We start from the raw sequence: 18,015 nt of genomic DNA on the forward strand, positions 1-18,015 counted from the left end.
CGGCCCATTACGTCTCATGATCGCTCCGGACCTCACATCTAACCAAGCAGCTGACCTATATTGCCTTTTGCATTCCTACTGCGACATATTTGACATTGACAATCGACCACTTGGTCAGACGTCCCTTGTTAAGCATCGGATAAACACTGGTGATGCTGTTCCCATTCACCGCCGACCGTATCGTGGGTCCACAGCAGAACGGCAAGTTAGTCAGCAGGAAGTAAACAAGATGCTCGCCAGAGGCATTGTTGAGCCCTCGTTGAGTCCTTGGGCGTCGCCGCTCATGCTTGTCAAAAAGAAAGATGGCACGTGGCGTTTCTGCATTGATTACCGCCACCTAAACCGAATTAGTAAAAAGGACGTTTACCCTTTACCACGAATCAACGACACTCTTGATTGTTTTCACGATGCCAAATACTTTTCGTCCATCGACCTTCGATCTGGTTATTGGCAGATTTCTGTCGATGAGCAAGGCCAGGAAAAGAGCCCTTTCATCACTCCAGATGGCCTTTACCAATTCAAGGTTATGCCGTTCGGTTTATGCAATGCCCCCGCCATGTTCGAACGGATGATCGACTCTCTGCTTCAAGGTTTCAAATGGTCAACTTGCTTTTGTTACCTCTGACGACATCCTTGTGCTCTCTCCTACATTTGAGACGCACCTTGAGCGTGTCGCAGCCATCCTTACGTCTTACGCAAGGCTGGACTCCAATTAAACTCATCGAAGTGCCACTTCGGGTGCCGACAGATTACAGTGCTAGGTCATCTCGTCGATGCTTCAGGAGTCCAACCTGACCCGGAGAAGGTTCGAGTGGTAACGGCTTTTCCTGTACCTCAGTCCGTCAAAGACGTCCGTGGTTTTGTGGGGGTTGTGTTCTTATTTCCGCAGCAATCGCTCGACCACTCACTGAACTTCTGAAGAAAGACGTGCCTTTTACGTGGGGTTCCCCTCAGGCTGCCGCATTTTCACGCCTTATCACAATTTTCACCAATCCACCAGTCTTGACCCACTTTGACCCGTCTGCACCTACAGAGGTCCGAACCGATGCCAGTGGTTATGGGATCGGTGCCGTCTTATCACAACGCCAACACGGACACGACCGCGTTATAGCCTATGCTAGCCGGCTCCTGACACTTGCAGAACGCAACTATTAGATTACTGAAAGCGAATGTCTAGCTCTCATCTGGGCTGTTTAAATGTTCCGCCCATACTTATATGGCAAGCCCTTCTCAGTAATCACAGACCATCGTGCGCTCTGTTGGCTTTCGTTGCTCAAGGATCCTACTGGCCGGCTCGGTCGTTGGGCCCTCCTGACTAAAAGAATATCCGTACCTACGACCGGATCCGCCGATGCTTCTTTTGGCCAAGGCTTGCTCGCTCCGTTCGAAGATACGTAACTGCGTATGAGAAATGTCAGCGGCACAAGACACCATCGACGCTCCCTGCTGGGTACTTTCAACCACTCGACATTCCCGCGGAACCATTCTTTCGGGTTGGCTCGGACTTACTTGGGCCTTTTCCGTTTTCTACCTCTGGGAACAGGAGGATCACTGTGGCCACGCATTACGCCATGCGCTACGCCATCACCTGAGCACTTCCTACAAGCTGCGCCACAGATGTTGCAGATTTTCTTCTACGGGACGTGATTTTATTACATGGAGCTCCGTGACAACTTCTCACAGACCGTGGCCGGACATTCCTATCAAAAGTTATCACGGACATCCTGCAGTCCTGTGCCATGAAGCAGAAGCTATCCACGTCATAGCATCCGCAAACAAATGGCCTCACGGAGCATCTCAATCGCACTCTCACAGACATGCTCACGAAATATGTCTTTCAGGCCACACTGACTGGGACCTTGCTCTACCGTTTGTCACATTTGCTTATAATTCATCACGCCACGACACAGCCGGTCATTCCCCATTTTTCATTTTGTTCAGATGAGAACCAGCACTGCGCCTCAACACAACCCTCCCTGTTCACGCGGCACCAACCAGTAAATATGCACTTGACGCCATCGCCTGCTGTGCCCACGCAAGGGAAATTGCCCGTGACCGGCTTCTGAAATCCTAAGAGAGTCAAAGGCGTTTGTACGATCGGCGACACCGAGACATGCACTTCTTGCCTAGTTATTTGGTGTCTTAGGTGCTTGTATGGTCTCCGTTGTGTCAGGTCGGCCTGTCGGAAAAACTGCTGTCTCGTTACACAGGCCCATACTGAGTGCTTCGTGTCGCGACTACCGTCACCTACAAGATCACCCCTGACGCCCCATCTGCTTCCCAGTCCAGTGATATCATGCACGTTACACAACTGAAGCAGTATCACCCTCCCAGTGATGACATTTAGGCACTCAGGGACGTCGCTTCTGCTGCCGGGGGATTATGCTACACGCGTGTGGTATTTGATTGTTTGAATGAGGCGCATGGGTGCCATCACTCAAGAAAAGAGGAGGAAGAATGAACTGGACTCGTGCTGTGAACCTAACCGGTCAGCGCGGCAACCACTATTTTAAATATAACCTGTAAATAGTTGCTTGTCTTACTGACTCGTACTTCGCGTAACAACACGCGAGCTCCCCCTTGCACCTTGCACCCTGCACCCAGTGGCGTAGCCAGAAATTGCATTCGTGGGGGGGGGCTCACGTTGTAGCTCGGCCTTCTCCTTATAGAATTTGTTGAGGGATCAAATACATAAATAATAATGCATTGCCATTGCCAAAGATGGTGCAAACGAATTCTTTAGCCCTACACACTGTACAGACAGGTAAAATATGTATTTGTTCATAGAAGAATATACTCGTATGTTTAAAAAATTGTGCCTGAAATCACTGATATCAATGCTTTCATGTTTTTTGTCTATTTAATAAGTAGAGAAAATACCACACAAACTTTAGAACTATATCAGTTCGAAACCATCAAAGCAGAGCATGCCGCTGATATGAAAAATGTAAATGTCATGAAATGAATCAGTTGAGGGCAAATATTTCAATGAAACTTCGTCATTCAAGAACCTTGTTTACATTTTTGTACATATGCAATGGCCAGGGAAAAATCTCAATGACACTGTCCTTTGTTCCAATGTATTGTGCAGGAGCAGTTGTCACTGGTCGTGTATTGTAATTACACTGAAATTATAGTCGCAACAGAGAGCACATATAAAAAGCAAGAGTTCTGCAAAATATATGAGGGCGAGTCAAATGAAAGTGAGCAAATGCGAATATATGACAAATCGGATACCTTATTTAAAAGTAGTCTCCTTGAGCATTTATACATTTGTCCCACCGCTTCAAAAAGTCTGTAACTGACACTTTCATGTCATTGTCCAACACGCATCTGGTTCCCTTGAACTGTTTTTTTCAATTGCCCCAAAATGTGGAAGTCGCAAGGCAACAGGTCTGGGCTGTATGGCGGATGTTGCAGCGTTTCCCACTCGAACTTTGCCAGTTTTGTGTTGGCCACATCCACGACATGGGGACGGGCATTGTCGTAGAGTAAAATGACCCAATTTGTCAATTTTCCATGTTGCTTGTTCTTGATTGCGACATGCAGCCGATCCGGCGTTTTACAATATCAGAAACGATTGAAAGTCTCTACAGGTTTAGCAAATTCGACCAGTAATGGCCTCTGAAAATCGAAAAAAGAAAAGAAGTCAACAACACCTTTCCAGCAGAAGTAACGGCCTTTGCTTTCTTTAGGGGTGGTGAATTCGAATGTTTCCACTGTAAGCTTTGCCATCGTGTTTTAGGCTCGTCACCATGATTCATCCCCAGTCACAATTGCAGACAAGAAGTCATCACCCTCATTGTGATACCGGATAAGATGAGGCAAGGCAGCGCCGAACCTCTCCGTCTTCAGGCGATGGCTCAAAATCTTGGACATCCATTGCGCACACAAGAGCCGATAACTGAGATGTTCATGAATCATGGTGTGGGCCGAACTGTGACTGATTTTCACACACTCTGCCAGCTCATCTATGCTTATCCTCCGTTCTTGTCTAATCAGCTCATCAACCTTTGCCATCGTGTTGGGGTTTATTCCACGGTGGCTTTGGCCATCGCTTGAATCTGCTTGAGAAAACAAGCACTCTGCATATATACTATTCCTAGACATACAGCAAACATTTGATTCGGTACCACATCGGGCGATTGTTCTCACGCTTATGACAGCGGGAATTTCTCGTCGTTTGCTATGTTTCATTGGCCACTTTCTATCGGAGCGCAAAATGAAAGTGCGCGTTGGAAGAGCAACAAGTGAATCTCGCACTGTTAAGTGTGGTGTGTCGCAAGGCAGTGTCTTATCGCCGCTTCTCTTCAACAGCTTACTTGCTGGACTTCCAAGCCGATTGCCTCAAGAATGCGACTTTCCAATCGGCATAGCAATGTATGCTGATGACATCGCACTGTGAATCAGCAGTCCTTCGCACCATAGTCCACATCTTCATGGAATCTTGTAAAGAGCTCTGAATGTCACATCACAGTACATGGATGAAGTTGGTCTGCAGATTTCACCCGCTAAGTCAGCCGCAATTGCGTATCATCCTAGACAACGCGCTCATCGAATCATGAGCCAGCTACACCCCGGAGATATGCCGATAGATTGGGTACAGCGACACCGCTACCTGGGCGTAATTATTGATGATAGCCTATTATGGCGCCCTGCTGTCATCTCTGTACGTCGAAAATCGCAGTCCCTACTCAGATATGTGGCAGCCTTGACTGCTAGAGGCGACAGCTGTGATGAGATGACAGCAGTACACGTATATCAATCATCTGTACTTTCTGGCATGATGTATGCCTTGCCAGTGTTGAATGTGCCACCGAGTTTAATGTCTCAACTGGAATAGGACCATCCTGTTACCCTCCGAGTCATTCTTGGCTTACCTCGTGAGGTGCAGTCTGCTCCATTACTCACTGAAGCACACTAGCTGCCACCGAGGCTGCAAGAAGACCAAAGAGCATTACATCACGTAGAGCGTCTGCACTGAGCATCCGACGGACAAGCACTCACTAACCAGCTGATTCAGCGACCGTTCTCCCGCATAGGGAAAATGGCGGCATTGTTCGTTGCCATTGCTGGCAATTCAGAAGACACTACCTCACTGAAAACTCCGAAGGAACATAACAAATACCCCTTCCCTATTCATCTTTCAAATCCCAAGATACGCAAAGTCTGACCAGCCTGTTTCGGCACTATTCCAGTTGGCCCAGCGGCACTTAGTTGAAAAATATGGAGGCCATCTTAATTAAAGTATTTATGGTCACATAGGTAAGCAGCGACACTCAAGGCGCTGCAGCAGCTTTCTCCTGCCCTTTGACTGACATAAGGACAGTGTTTCGAATACCTCATCCATCCTCATCAACAACTACGGAGCTGGCAGCTGTTGATGTTGCTCTGAAGTATATGCAGGAAGAAATAAGCTCATTGAAGGTCATCATCCTTACAGGCTCCTGTGCTGCCCTAAGCGGGCTGTTGAGAAAGGATGCCAATAGCCCTATTCTACGCAGTATAATTGGGTCCACCGACAAAATTACTTCTAGTGGAGTGTCCCTCAATGCCCAGTGGATACCTTCGCACGTGGGATTGCTGGAAATATAGAGGCTGATCGCCTTGCTTCAACTTGTGCTCACAACGGGAATGACTGCCCAGAAATTTCCTGTATTACTGACAATGCCTGCGTGTTAATATGCCGAAACATCCTAAAACAGCACCCAGACCACTGTGTTGCAAATGACTTGTTCTCTCCCCGTGTTTGTGGTTGCGGCTTGCCTCATAGTGCTAGAGCACTGTTAGTGAAATTAAGAGTTGGCTTTGTGTTGTTGCACGAACGCTTGTATCAAGTACGTGTGGACAGTCCATCGTGTATGTCCTGTGGCTCCTGCGAGACACTTGAGCACCTTACATTGGAGTGTCTCGCATTTGTCACACAATGTGCACTGCTAATTAAGGAATATGGAGTGATGGAACTCGAGTGTACGACCCTTGACGATTGCCTGTTTCCAAGAGGGAGTGCTGCTCAACGCGACCTGGCCCTAGAGCCTTGCAAACTTTCATGAATAAAACTGATTTGGCTTCCCGTTTATAGACATTTTTTCCGTGTTTCTACTTTTTTTGTCTGTGTCTCTGTCATTTGTTTATTTCCTATTTTCTTTCCTATTTCTTTGTTTTCTATCTTCTTTTCCTCTTTTCATTCCCTCTTCCTGAAAATGTAGGCAGGCGTTGTGCCTCTCTCAGTAGCAGGAGTAAGTATGCTCCCTTCCTGTTTCCATTGTGTGCTTGCATGTTTCCATATATAATAATGATAATAATTGGCCCGGTCTTGGATCGTCCTTGAAACTTTCACGTCCTTTTTTGAACCGTTTGTTCCAATGCTTCACAGTGGCCAGTGAAATGCACTGTTCTATGTACACGCCAGCCATATGGCGACTAACTTCTTTTTGGAAAACACCTTAAGCTGTCAAAAACATTGCGACACCATGCTGTTCAACTTTTGGAGCGTCCATGATGTCATGCAACCATGTTCAACCCCGTGTATGAGAGCATTAAAGAACATTTAGCCTCACACCTACGTGTCACTTATGTAAATGAGAGATGCCCGTGTGCTACACACATGCCTCTCAGATTATGAACAATGGAATATACAAATGCGAAAATACAGCTTGATAAAGGGCAAAAAAGTGTCACTGGATACGAAGTTCACTGCATGTGGGCACAAAACCTTGCAACAAGATATTTACATATACACATAAATTTCCAATAAATATAAGTATCTCAGAAAAAGTCACTGTATATAACACATCAAACAAAGCAAATAAACATGTTGCGTAATCACAGATTCACAGATCACACAACCTTAAGCCCCTCCCCCCCTCTCCATCACACGTGATGGAAGGCGGCGCCCTTCCTCCCCACTTTTCTCCCTTGCACACACGACGAAGCCACCAACATCGGCTCACTCATGACACTACCTCCCCCCCCACACACACGCTTTCACTAGCACAGACAGCATGCGGCACGCGGTCATGATGTTATCGGAGTTTATACTGAACAGAAGGCGATGGCGGCGGCCGGAATGCACCTAGAATGTCTATATAATTGCTGTCACAATAATATAATAGAAGTATCTTGCAACTGAAGGGTCCCATGGCCCGTTACTTTCCACAAAAGAAGAAGAAGAAGTAGCAAAATCGAAGTTTCACCATGCGACAATCCGCTTCGCCACAACAATGCCTTTTTTTTTTGTGAGGCGGGGGCACCGAAATGAAAAAAAAAAAAGACGCAAAGGAAAGCATGTTGGCCACAATCGAATGCCTACTTTGGGCACCTAATGTGGCTACCGAAGGAATATCCAAGAAACCGTGAGACGCTTGGTCCACAGAGAACCATACGCATAATGCTCGGTATCCTACACTGGCGAGACAAGACTTTCTGGAGAGGTTGTGCTCAAGCGAACGCGTTGCAAATCCGTCGATTCCCCACAGTGATGGAGGCGAGCGACTATTGTTTCTTTTTCTCTTCTGCTAGCCAGAAAGCATTCAAAGCTGTGCCAGGCGAAAATCCCCTCAGCCAGAGAAAAACGAATGCTCCCCAAAGTGCGCCGCGTGGTAGTCTGGGCAACACGAGAAAGATGCATGCGTTCTGGCTGGCTCTGGCAGCCCGCGGGTAGCGAGAGCAAGAAAATTGATGAGGCTCAGTGTATGCTCATGAATAAAAGTCAAAGTAGAAAAATAAATAAGAACGTAGTTACCTTTGCTGGCATTAGTGTCTGGACATGGATGCTTTAGTGCAGGTGAAAAGAATGTTGATATTCTTTTCTGTGCCATGACAGCACAAATGAACCGCCACGACCCTCCGTCTCATCAGACTTCGCTGCGTGCTTTGTCAACTTGTGTGATAGTGTGTTGATTTGGCTTGTCTCGTTGTGTGGTTCGACGTATGACTTCAGATAAGTCAAGGTACCTTTGCGTCAAATGTTCAGGAATTAAAAATCTAAAGCACAACTTTGGAAATGTGAATGCAACTTCCACATCAAAAGTTTATGAGAACATTATAGTACTCGTAAAGTTTCGGAATTGAAATCCATGCGCTCCGCGGCTTTCGCTATATTCTGCGACGAGCCTGCTTGCCATCAAAACGCCCTTGAAACTGTGCTTGGATGGGGCTCCTTGCATTATGCGACTCCTGGTGCATGGGCGCTGCTGCAAAAACCAGCCCAAGTTCGCAATGTTTGTGCTGAAATGCCTTTCCGAACATGAAAAAGACATTCTAGACAAAATCCAAAATAATTTCTGGCGCCACAGGTTGTTTTGGTTGGCAGTGCATGACAGTACGAAAACATTTCTGGCAGGGGGGGGGGGGGGGGGGGCGGAGGGAGAGGGTTAAGCCCCATAAGCACTTATAGGTGCATGCGTAGTGGCCCCGCCATGGTCGCTGGTAACCACAGAATCTTTGCACAAATAAGTTGCCATCAGTGTTTACATCACACCACTGTATATGTACATTGTAACCACAGCACAAAACAATGTACATAAAAGGACCCCAACACAAGTAGGGACTACCAACTGAGCTTCAGAGAACAACATGCTATTTAAACCCTACCTTCTGCATATGCTCAAAATTATCACATGTAACAATAAGCTGCACACATAGGAAAAAAAAAAAAAAAGAGAACCACATACTAAATCAAAATCGCTCACAAATCGCCCTCGTTACAAAATGGAAGCCTCTTTCCCTTCTCCAATAGTGTTAAATGCACTTCACAGATCCCGTGCAGAAACCTGTCCCTGCAATTCACCCCTTGGGCATACCAGCATGCCACAGCACCTTGCAGCAGGCACAGGTATACCATATTTGCACGATTCCAACGCACACTTTTTTCAAATAAAAGGTGCGTTCAAATTTTCCCGCACTTTACAATTGTAACTAATTCTACTTGTACTCAAAATCAAAAACGAAACAGATTCTTACCCAAGAAAGAAAGCTCAATGCAGGGTAGCTAGCCACACTGCCATCGAACGGACACTGTTTTTTTCTGCCTTGGTTGGTGGCATTTCTCATGCAAATCTTGTATGGCATTTCTCATGCATTAGATGGGACTGAAGATGACTTTCTGTGGTTGGTAACGGTAACTGTGGACAGCGAAAAGGAGTTGGCGTCGGACTCCGATAGCGACTAGCCGCTAAGGTTCAGCTGTGTGCCTATGTGCCTTTGTACGTTCCACAAAATTGTTTCAACACAGTACGTATCAACTCAAGCTTCGTTACTTTATGTGGGCAGTAGAATCAGCACCAAGTTAATCTGTTGGCAGTAATATCACTGCGCAATTACAATTGGGGGTGTGGTACAATCGTGCAAATACGATAATCAAGTGGCAGGTGGGTCACTGTAAGATGGGCAGTGAACTGGACCAGTAGGTGATAAGGCTACTACTACCTACCTTGTGAAGAAAATCTGCAGGACATACTATACAAATGGCAGATGGCCTACTTAGACCTGATAGCCTCACCAGTATGCTATTTGCAGGGTCTTATGAGTGAAAAATTCCATGTGCATATTAAGGCTGCTTTGCAATGCACTTCAAAGCTCCAGAGTGCTTCATGTGCCCAGCGATGACTTTCAGAGTAGGCACGAACCTAAGTTCCCAGTTAAACATCACTAATGGTGTACATGTACAGAAAACAGATTTTTGATATAAATTTTCAGTACTGTTGTGCTTTTTTTTAATCTACAGTGGCTGATTAGGTCACACGTAAAAATAATGCAAGTCTACCAACTTCATAGATATAATGACAATGATCAACAATAAAAATCTTTCATCCATGGTATAACTAACAGCACTAAGCAGATTATAAAAGGTTTCACTTGAATGTACGCATGCTTATTGCCATGTTAAAGCAGGAAGAACACTGTAAATTTTATTCACTTCACAAACATATGGTCCCTACGACATGTTTTCTACAACACACACTTTTAAAATGGCGGCATGGTGCAATGAACTCAAAGACGCAATATTTGTTCCAATGCTCCCAATATTCCCAAATACCAGCTCACCCACCTGTAGGCATTTGGGGAGTAGATGCACTCTGTAGAAAAGTAGTCTAATTTCTTGAAGTGGGCATACCTGCAATAGGGTGAAGCTTTTATGGCAGTGGCAACTGTGGTGTGCATACAGCAAAGAGGAGATCACAGTGAGGCATTCAGAATTTAACTCAAGTTTTCGGTTGAGCTGAAAACTGAGTGAAAGAACTGTGCATGCATGTCACGCAGTCCAGTTACCCAAATAAGTGTAAGCCCTAGTGATAGGCTGCTAATGAAGTGGCTGACGCCATCAGTCAAAAAATGATGTTCCATATCCGCAGCCATGGCCATGGGTGGCGCTAGCCAACACTTCCATGGTAAGATCTTGTACACATACATAAATACCCCAAAAATGTGGGCTTGGGAACAGCTACCGCCGTAGCACAATTGGTAGTGCTACACAGACATCATGTGGAGTTTGTCGGTTTGGCTCCCACAGGCAGCAAGTTGTATTTTCGTCCACTTGCATTTCCCTTTAGCTCATCATTTCTACACTTCAATTAAAAATTAAAAATTGATTCCCCTGTGATTTCCTTGGCTTCATATGGTACCGAAAGAAATGGGAAAGATGTGACAAAAGGCAAGAATATTTTCCATCTGCATTGCTTTCACAATAGGTTCGTTTAATTCACCTGCACCAATGTACAACAGTTCACTACGGGGAACAAGAAGTTCAGAAATTGTGCAGCTCGATCTCAGTAATGCAAGCATAACACAACACTTGAAATGAATTGCAGAGGTGCAGACACGGTGCAGGCCTTAAAAAAATTTAAGCCCACGTAAGCTTGAGCATTGGTATGAGAGGCCATGAACTGCAGGTACATGATGACTTCAGAGGTGTTTGGTCTTAATTTGCCGATGATTACAATACTCCCTAATGCGAAATTTCAGTCCAGCTCCAAGTGTTTTCATTTTGTTATATATTGGCTGGCACGGACAATCTGTCCTGTATGGAATGTTGCGAATGGAGCGAAGTGTGGCGCAATTGCCTCGCTAATCCGGAGATTGCGAGAGGCAGCACGTGGGTGACATGTGGGCGTGATTCACAGCAGCTGCCGCAGACAAACTGCCCAGACGATTCGCGCTACTCTGGTGCCATCTCGTAGCCATTATCGATGCACTACGCTTTTCTTCTCACACTTTCGCCATACCCTCCTCCTCCGCTTTCCTTATCACATCTTTCATCCCCCGCTGTGCTCTGTGTTTGCTCTTTCATCCTTCCCTGTGCTCTTTCGCTTGATTATGCAGATGGTGACGCTCGCCACAGGAATGGGCGACTAAGAGCTTGAGAAGGTACCGGGCCGACGCCAGGTGGTGTAGAGTTGCAGGCAGGAGACGGTAGGCAACTGTGTAGAGTAGCAGGCACGGGATGGTAGGCAACGGTGTGTGGTGGAGAGGGGGAACATGGAAGGCATGTGTGCGTGGTTGGCATGCAGGGAACGCGCGACAACGAACTGAGTGAGTGAGTGAAGTAATCGGTGGAGCAAGCCGCATGCGGTACGGTGTGTGTGTGTGTACATGCGCCGAGGATTTCCTGAAGTAAAGAACATACTTGACAAGCTGCGCCCTAAAACAGCACGAAGTGAAGAACATGTAATGATATGTGTTATGCCCTACAGAGGATCATACAATGCATGCCATATAGAACATACAAAAACTTGTTGTGCCTTCAATGGCAAACATGCGGGCGATTTTTTTCCCTCTCATTCTATTGCTCGGCTGTAGAGGGCAATAAGAACACTAGAAAATCAGCTGACAATTGACATACATTATGTTCTCTAATCCCAAATGGCATTGGTTTGATCAGCACAAACGGCTGAATTGCAAGCTATAGAAAGTACAAAAATGCTAATGTATCTGTGTGATGTAAATAACACAACCTGTGTTGCATAAGTGCAACAAATACACATAAGCAGGGTTTCAATGGTGCTTATGTCAGTATTCTATGTTGTCTGCTGTGCTGCTGTTTCTCACTGGCATGTCTTCACGAACACAGCACCGTCAGTAGGGATGACACGGAAAAATCATGAACTCGCCCTGCACCTTTCCTTCACCTTTTGAAACGAATGGTGTGGTTCACAGGGTGCCATTGCTGCAACACTGAAACGAATGGCACGGTGCAGCACCTCGTGAACTGGTTCTGGTAATGCCAGTGAACTGAACAGACCAATTGTGCAGTTGCGGAGTACCCTGACGAGTGCCAAAGGATATAACACTCCCAACATAGTCTTTCAAGGGCTCTTACAATCACCTCATCAAGGAAAATGGAGCTGTTATTGTTAGCACAAACCCAGTGATGTCAACGAAAGCCTTCCACAGTACATGGCACGAAAGCATAAGCATCACAGATGTGACCTTCCTACAAAGCAATCTCAGTTTGCATACAGGACAGCACACAGCTCTCCCCCAACAACACCAGACAACAGCAACGGCTACACAGCTAGTAGAGGCTCCACTCGTACATTCACACTTCTTTTTAAGTAAAGTATTTGTTCAGATCATGTGTTGTGCATTGGCTGCTAGTGTTCCCGCGTGACAACTCACATGACAATCTCCTTCTCATAGGTGTACTTGAAGGGCTTAGATCGTGGTATGGCACCTTCCGATCCCTGCAATACAAGCAAGCATAGCATGGCAGAGAGAGGTGCTTAAGAGATTATTGCTTTTCACTAATAAACACTGTACAGCATGAAGAAACAATCAGCCCAGCTGCGTTCACAATTAGTTTAGTTCAGAATTACTTGCAACATATGCAACATACTGTGGAAGTAATTTTGAAACTAATGTGCACCTTCTTTCTGGAAAAATGGGTCCAAATATTACCGGCATGTTACAGTCAGATACAAAACCAAAACTGCTTCTGCAGCTTTGGCAACAGCCTATCATCACAGCCATCAGACGCAGCATCACTGCCATCACGAGATAGTGGCAGAGCACCTTTTCTTGAAGGTTGCCCTGTGTCCATTTTCTGTTTGACTACAGTCACTTCTGGAGATGCCATAACTTTTGTGAGATTTCGCATGACTTGGAACTGGATGTGTCGATGTGTATGGCTAACAGCATTTCTAGCACTGTGCCAAGCTTGCTATCTGTGCAGGGTGCCACGAGTGCTATTAGCCGCATATTTCAACAAATCCGGTGCAGCCTCCCATCAAATCTCGCAAAAAATTATAGCAGTAATCTCTAAATGTGATCGCTTGAGAGAACCGCCTTGTGTTCATTGCATCTACAGCCAATGAAGCACAAATGGCAACGACGCATCGCTTTCATTATGAAAGCTTATTTAAAAAAAATTGCAGTTCCGCCACAAAGGTGACACGCTGATTGTAATAGCAAATTAGTAGATAGCTGTACGAAGTAAGGATAGTAGTTTTATCAGCCGTATGAACTTGTAAACATTTTCTTACTAATTAACAATGATAGAATGTGTAAACGTGACTCAACGAGGACGTAGAAAGAAACATACACACGGAGACAGCGCTGTCTTCGTGTGTCCACTTTTTTCTACATCCTTGTTCAGTCGCGCTTACACATTCTATCATGGATTCAAACCAACTAGCCCGCCAATGTGTTTTCACTAAATTAACCAGCACAGTGTCATGCACGCACAGATAAACATGAACACACATTTTTCGATGACAGTGGAAACTGTCTGTGAAAACGCTGGAGTTAGAAATCGTGGCAGCAGCCGCGAGGCACTTGACTTCCGTGCATCTGTCACTTCAACGTGTATGAAATGTCGAAAGCACAGTGCATATGAAGCTACCGGCACTAGGCGCACTCTAGAAACATCGCAGATCACTTCGAAGATGAGGCCCGCACGGGCGCGCACTTTAGCCACATTGCAGACCGCTTTCAAGACACAAGTGCAGGCAACGCATCCCTACAACGTCCACTAAAGGCATCTACTATGGCGTCCGCCAAAGGAGTCTACTACGGTGTCCGCCAAAGGCGTCTACTACAGCGTCCGCCAAAGGTGTCTACTACGGCGTCCGCCAAAGGCGTCTACTACGGCGTCCGCCAAAGGCATCTACTACGGCGTCCGCCAAAGGCGTCTACTACGACGTCCGCCAAAGGCGTCTACTACGACGTCCGTGATTTGCGTGGCCAGTGCCGTCGGAGACAACGCGGTTGTGTCTACTCTGTATGGAGTGGCGGGTGAGAAGGACATCGAGGCACCATAGCAGCTGCCAAAGAATGCCCCTTCTCCCTCTCGCACCTCAGGAGAGGGCACGCATCCGGGGCACACTCCTCGCTCGCGCATGCGAGATTGAACCGCGCTCGCCGACTCACCCTCACACGCAGGAGCGCACGGCAACGGCAATGGCAAAAATGCGCCTGGAGTGTCCATATAATTGCTATTGCAATAAAAAGTTTCCCTTCGGTGAAAGGTAAATTCTGTACACCTTGTTATTTCCAATCGCCAAATGTGGTACAAAAAATGCTACATTTTTCTTTCATAAATTGGGTGCATATTACATTCAGGTGATGTCACAATCAGGTGCACATTTATATTCTTCCTTTAGGCCAACAAAAATGGGGTGTGCATTAGATTCAGGGGTGCGCAAGAAACATGCAAATAGGGTAATTTACTCTTCCTAAATAACCGGTTCAAAGGCTTACCATGTGTTCACTTTAACTGCAAGTTGAAGCTGATACAAGTGCTTTCCTGTCCTCAGGTACAGCATCTGATGGCAGGCTGAAACACCTTTCAGAATCCTTTTGCTTCTTTTCATTAACAATAGCTTGTTTGAATAGCTTAATTCCAAAAGAATGAAAAAACAAATAACATAGTATTTGCTGCAATTGTAAGCCAGGAAGCCCATTCATTATGTAGGAGTTTATACTGTCAACTATCAAAAAGATGCTAAAAATGACTATTAAGTTGGGTGTGATTGGTAATTGCACCTCTGGTATACAGAAAGATTGTTCCTAATGTAAGAGAAGGTTTTATAGGCCAGAAGAAGCACAATATCAATACATGGCTGCAAATGCTACCTCGCAGTTACTGCACAAGAGTTCCATGTAACGTAAGGGCTTTAGACCTATGTTATACTTGCATGAGTTATTTACGTGTGTTCTGTGTGTATTGTGTTGCTTACTTGAGGTTAGTTGAACATTTATAAATAAACGAATGTTACATTGCAATACGAGACTACCAAAGGCTAAGCCTTAGAAGCACCGATAACATTTTTCTGAACCGGAGCCACCAAAACAGTACGAAAATACACTGAAATCAGTAACGCCACACTGACGTGCTGGTGCAGAGGCTTAAATGTAACATTCAAAGAGTAAAACTGTGGTCTTTCCATTTCTTCTGCTACAGACATACCCACTTATAACAATATATTCAAGTGCAAGGAAAATCCCGTTGTTGTAACCACTAACTGTTATGGTAACCGGGTTGCACAAAAAAAGCAGAGGGCACGAACATTGAACCATATTAATTATACAGCAGGAAGTACAATTGAACCCACTAATAGCATTAATAGCATAGCATTTCAACAACACTCGGATGCGAGGATGAGCAGCTGCCTCATCGGGATCTTTAGAGTGTGTTCTACGGGCTAAACCACTTACTACAATGGTCCCATGCCGAGTTATTGGATATAACTATTAAATCTGGCTATTGGGTGCGTGCGGAGGCTTAAAGGAAAAAGAATGCGAGCTCTTTGAGAAAAATGCAAATAAAAAGCAATATAAAAAAAAACAAGAGTCTCCACACACCTTTGCCGCACCCACCTTTGAGGCACCCTCCCTCCTTCCCTCCGCTCACCCTCCAGCCAAAAGAGAGTCCGAAAAGACCATTTCAAAAATAAATTTGCTGCTGCACTTTAGTATCCATTTAACAAACAATAAAGATGGCCTTGAAACCGGCGGGATAGAATTGGCTGAATGAGTTATGTCTGTCACCTCAGAGCAATGAATACGTAAATGATACATTCTAGGGTGTGAAAACTCACTGTAGATATAGCTGTGCACCGTTGCAGCCTGGCAATGTCCCCCCTCAGCACTGCAGCAGAGAAATAAGTCATACATGATAAAAAATAGTGACAACTATGCAAGAAGTGTCACTAGCTTATGGCTATTAGTCCAGAAAGCAGTATGGCAGTGTGTATAAACAGTGCATATATTCATGGAAAAGTACTACTGTAGTGACCTGAATTTTCAAGGAAAAGGTAAGCTGACTGCAGTAGCTAGGATTTAAAAAAAATCACCTGCACTACAATAACTTGGTTCTTACGTGGTTAAGATAAAGTTCATAAAGTGATAGGGCAGCTCTAATGGCAAATGTGGTCCCAGAAAGCAAATAATAAACACACACTGCACAGGACAGCAAAGGGTTTGAATGGTGTAATTCACTCGCGGGCATAGTACGGCTTCATTCGTACTACATGCACAACTTAGAGACATGGAAGCGGTCGGCTCAAGCAAGGATCAACACTTCGAGGCACAACCTCTTAATTCACATCACTAAGATAGCACACAACCTCATATGGGCTAAAGTATTGTCGCAATAATTTCTCCAAGAGTACAACCCTGGCAGTCGCCAGGGTTTTTGACAGGCCACCCGATGGGGACGACACGGTGCCGTGATTGTGCGAGGAAAAGTGGAAACGCTACGTGCTAACTGATACGTACACAATAAGCTGGTACGGTTTATGCACATACAAAACGCATTATGTTCAATGGCCGTTGAGTCAAGGATTTGACTTTACTACTTTTAAAACGAAACTACTATTTAAGCGGGTACGGCTTAACGAGGTTTTACTCTACTCCTGAAGGTGGAGGCTCCAACAAGCAAGGCGGCCTGAAGGATCCCCAAGCCAACAAGGCCAGCGGTGGTCACTGACCACTCCAAATGGCCTGCCATACAGGCAGGGTCAAAACTTACTGATGGCCTAAATGACTGCTAAACACTCCTTTTCAGTGGTCGAGCAGGTAGCCTCTGCCTTTGAGTTACTACGGCTGGCATAAGCATGAGAGTGTGTAAGCGCGACTGAACAAGGACGTAGAAAAAAAAAACGGAGCGCTGTCTCTGTGTATCTGTTTTCTTTCTACGTCCTTGTTCAGTTGCGCTTACATGCTCTATCATGGATTCACACCAACTAGCCCGCCAAATTGTTTTAACCAAGTTCATTGGCATAAGCAATTGCATGTTCTATACTGTCTTGCCATTGAACAAGAATGGCTCCGAGTCCAACGCTGCTGGCGCCCATGTGAAATGTGCGAGCGCCAGAGCTGTTTGAAATCATTTGCATGATTCTGTGAATGCCTGTTCTTGCTCTTCTGTCCACACGAAGGGCACATCGTGGCCGTGTTAGTCTGGTCAAAGGCTCAGTGATTTTTTAGAATCCTTCAACGAAACAATCACAGTAGGAGCAGACACGCAAAAACCGCTGAACAGCCTTCTTGTCTTTAGGACCAAGTAACTCGGCGATGGCAGCCAGTTTCTCAGGGTCTGGCCGAACACCCTGGGAGCTGACCACATGTCCAAGAAACTTGAGTTCTTGAAAACCAAAGTGGCATTTTTTAGGCTTGGTTGTGAGATTTGCCTTGCGGACAGCATTGAGAACGCTCTTCAGCTGTGATGTTCATCATATATGCTTGAAAACACAACGGTGTCGTCCAAGTAGACCAGGCACATCTGTTGCCTCAGTTCAGCGAGTACAATGTCCATCATTTGCTGAAATGTGGCAGGAGCTGAACTTAGGCCGAATGGGAGGACTTTGAATTCATACAGCCAGTCAGGAGTCACAAATGCAGTTTTCTCATGGTCTTGCTCGTGGACTTTATTCTGCCAGTACCCTGACTTAAGATTTAACGAGGTGAAGAACTGAGCATGGCATAGACGATCCAAAGCATTGTCGAATTGTGGCAGGGGGTAAAGGTCGCATTTGAAGAGTCTGCCAACCCATCTGTACTCAACACAGAAGCGTA

At 45.6% G+C, this 18,015-nt stretch overlaps 1 protein-coding gene across 3 annotated transcripts in view; it reads right to left on the minus strand.

Moving 5' to 3' along the window:
- Positions 1 to 18,015, minus strand: part of Ctu1 (Cytosolic thiouridylase subunit 1) — a 59,648-nt gene that overhangs the window by 27,814 nt on the left and 13,819 nt on the right. For all 3 annotated transcript variants that reach the window (XM_075691669.1, XM_075691670.1, XM_075691668.1), the window contains 3 exons: positions 16,038 to 16,087; positions 12,619 to 12,683; positions 10,052 to 10,117 (listed from right to left, as the gene is read on the minus strand). In XM_075691669.1, the coding sequence (XP_075547784.1) occupies positions 10,052 to 10,117; positions 12,619 to 12,683; positions 16,038 to 16,087 (181 nt within the window). The remainder of the gene's footprint in view (positions 1 to 10,051; positions 10,118 to 12,618; positions 12,684 to 16,037; positions 16,088 to 18,015) is intronic.

The sequence above is a fragment of the Dermacentor variabilis genome, chromosome 5, assembly GCF_050947875.1.
Source record: "Dermacentor variabilis isolate Ectoservices chromosome 5, ASM5094787v1, whole genome shotgun sequence".
NCBI lineage: Eukaryota > Metazoa > Arthropoda > Arachnida > Ixodida > Ixodidae > Dermacentor > Dermacentor variabilis.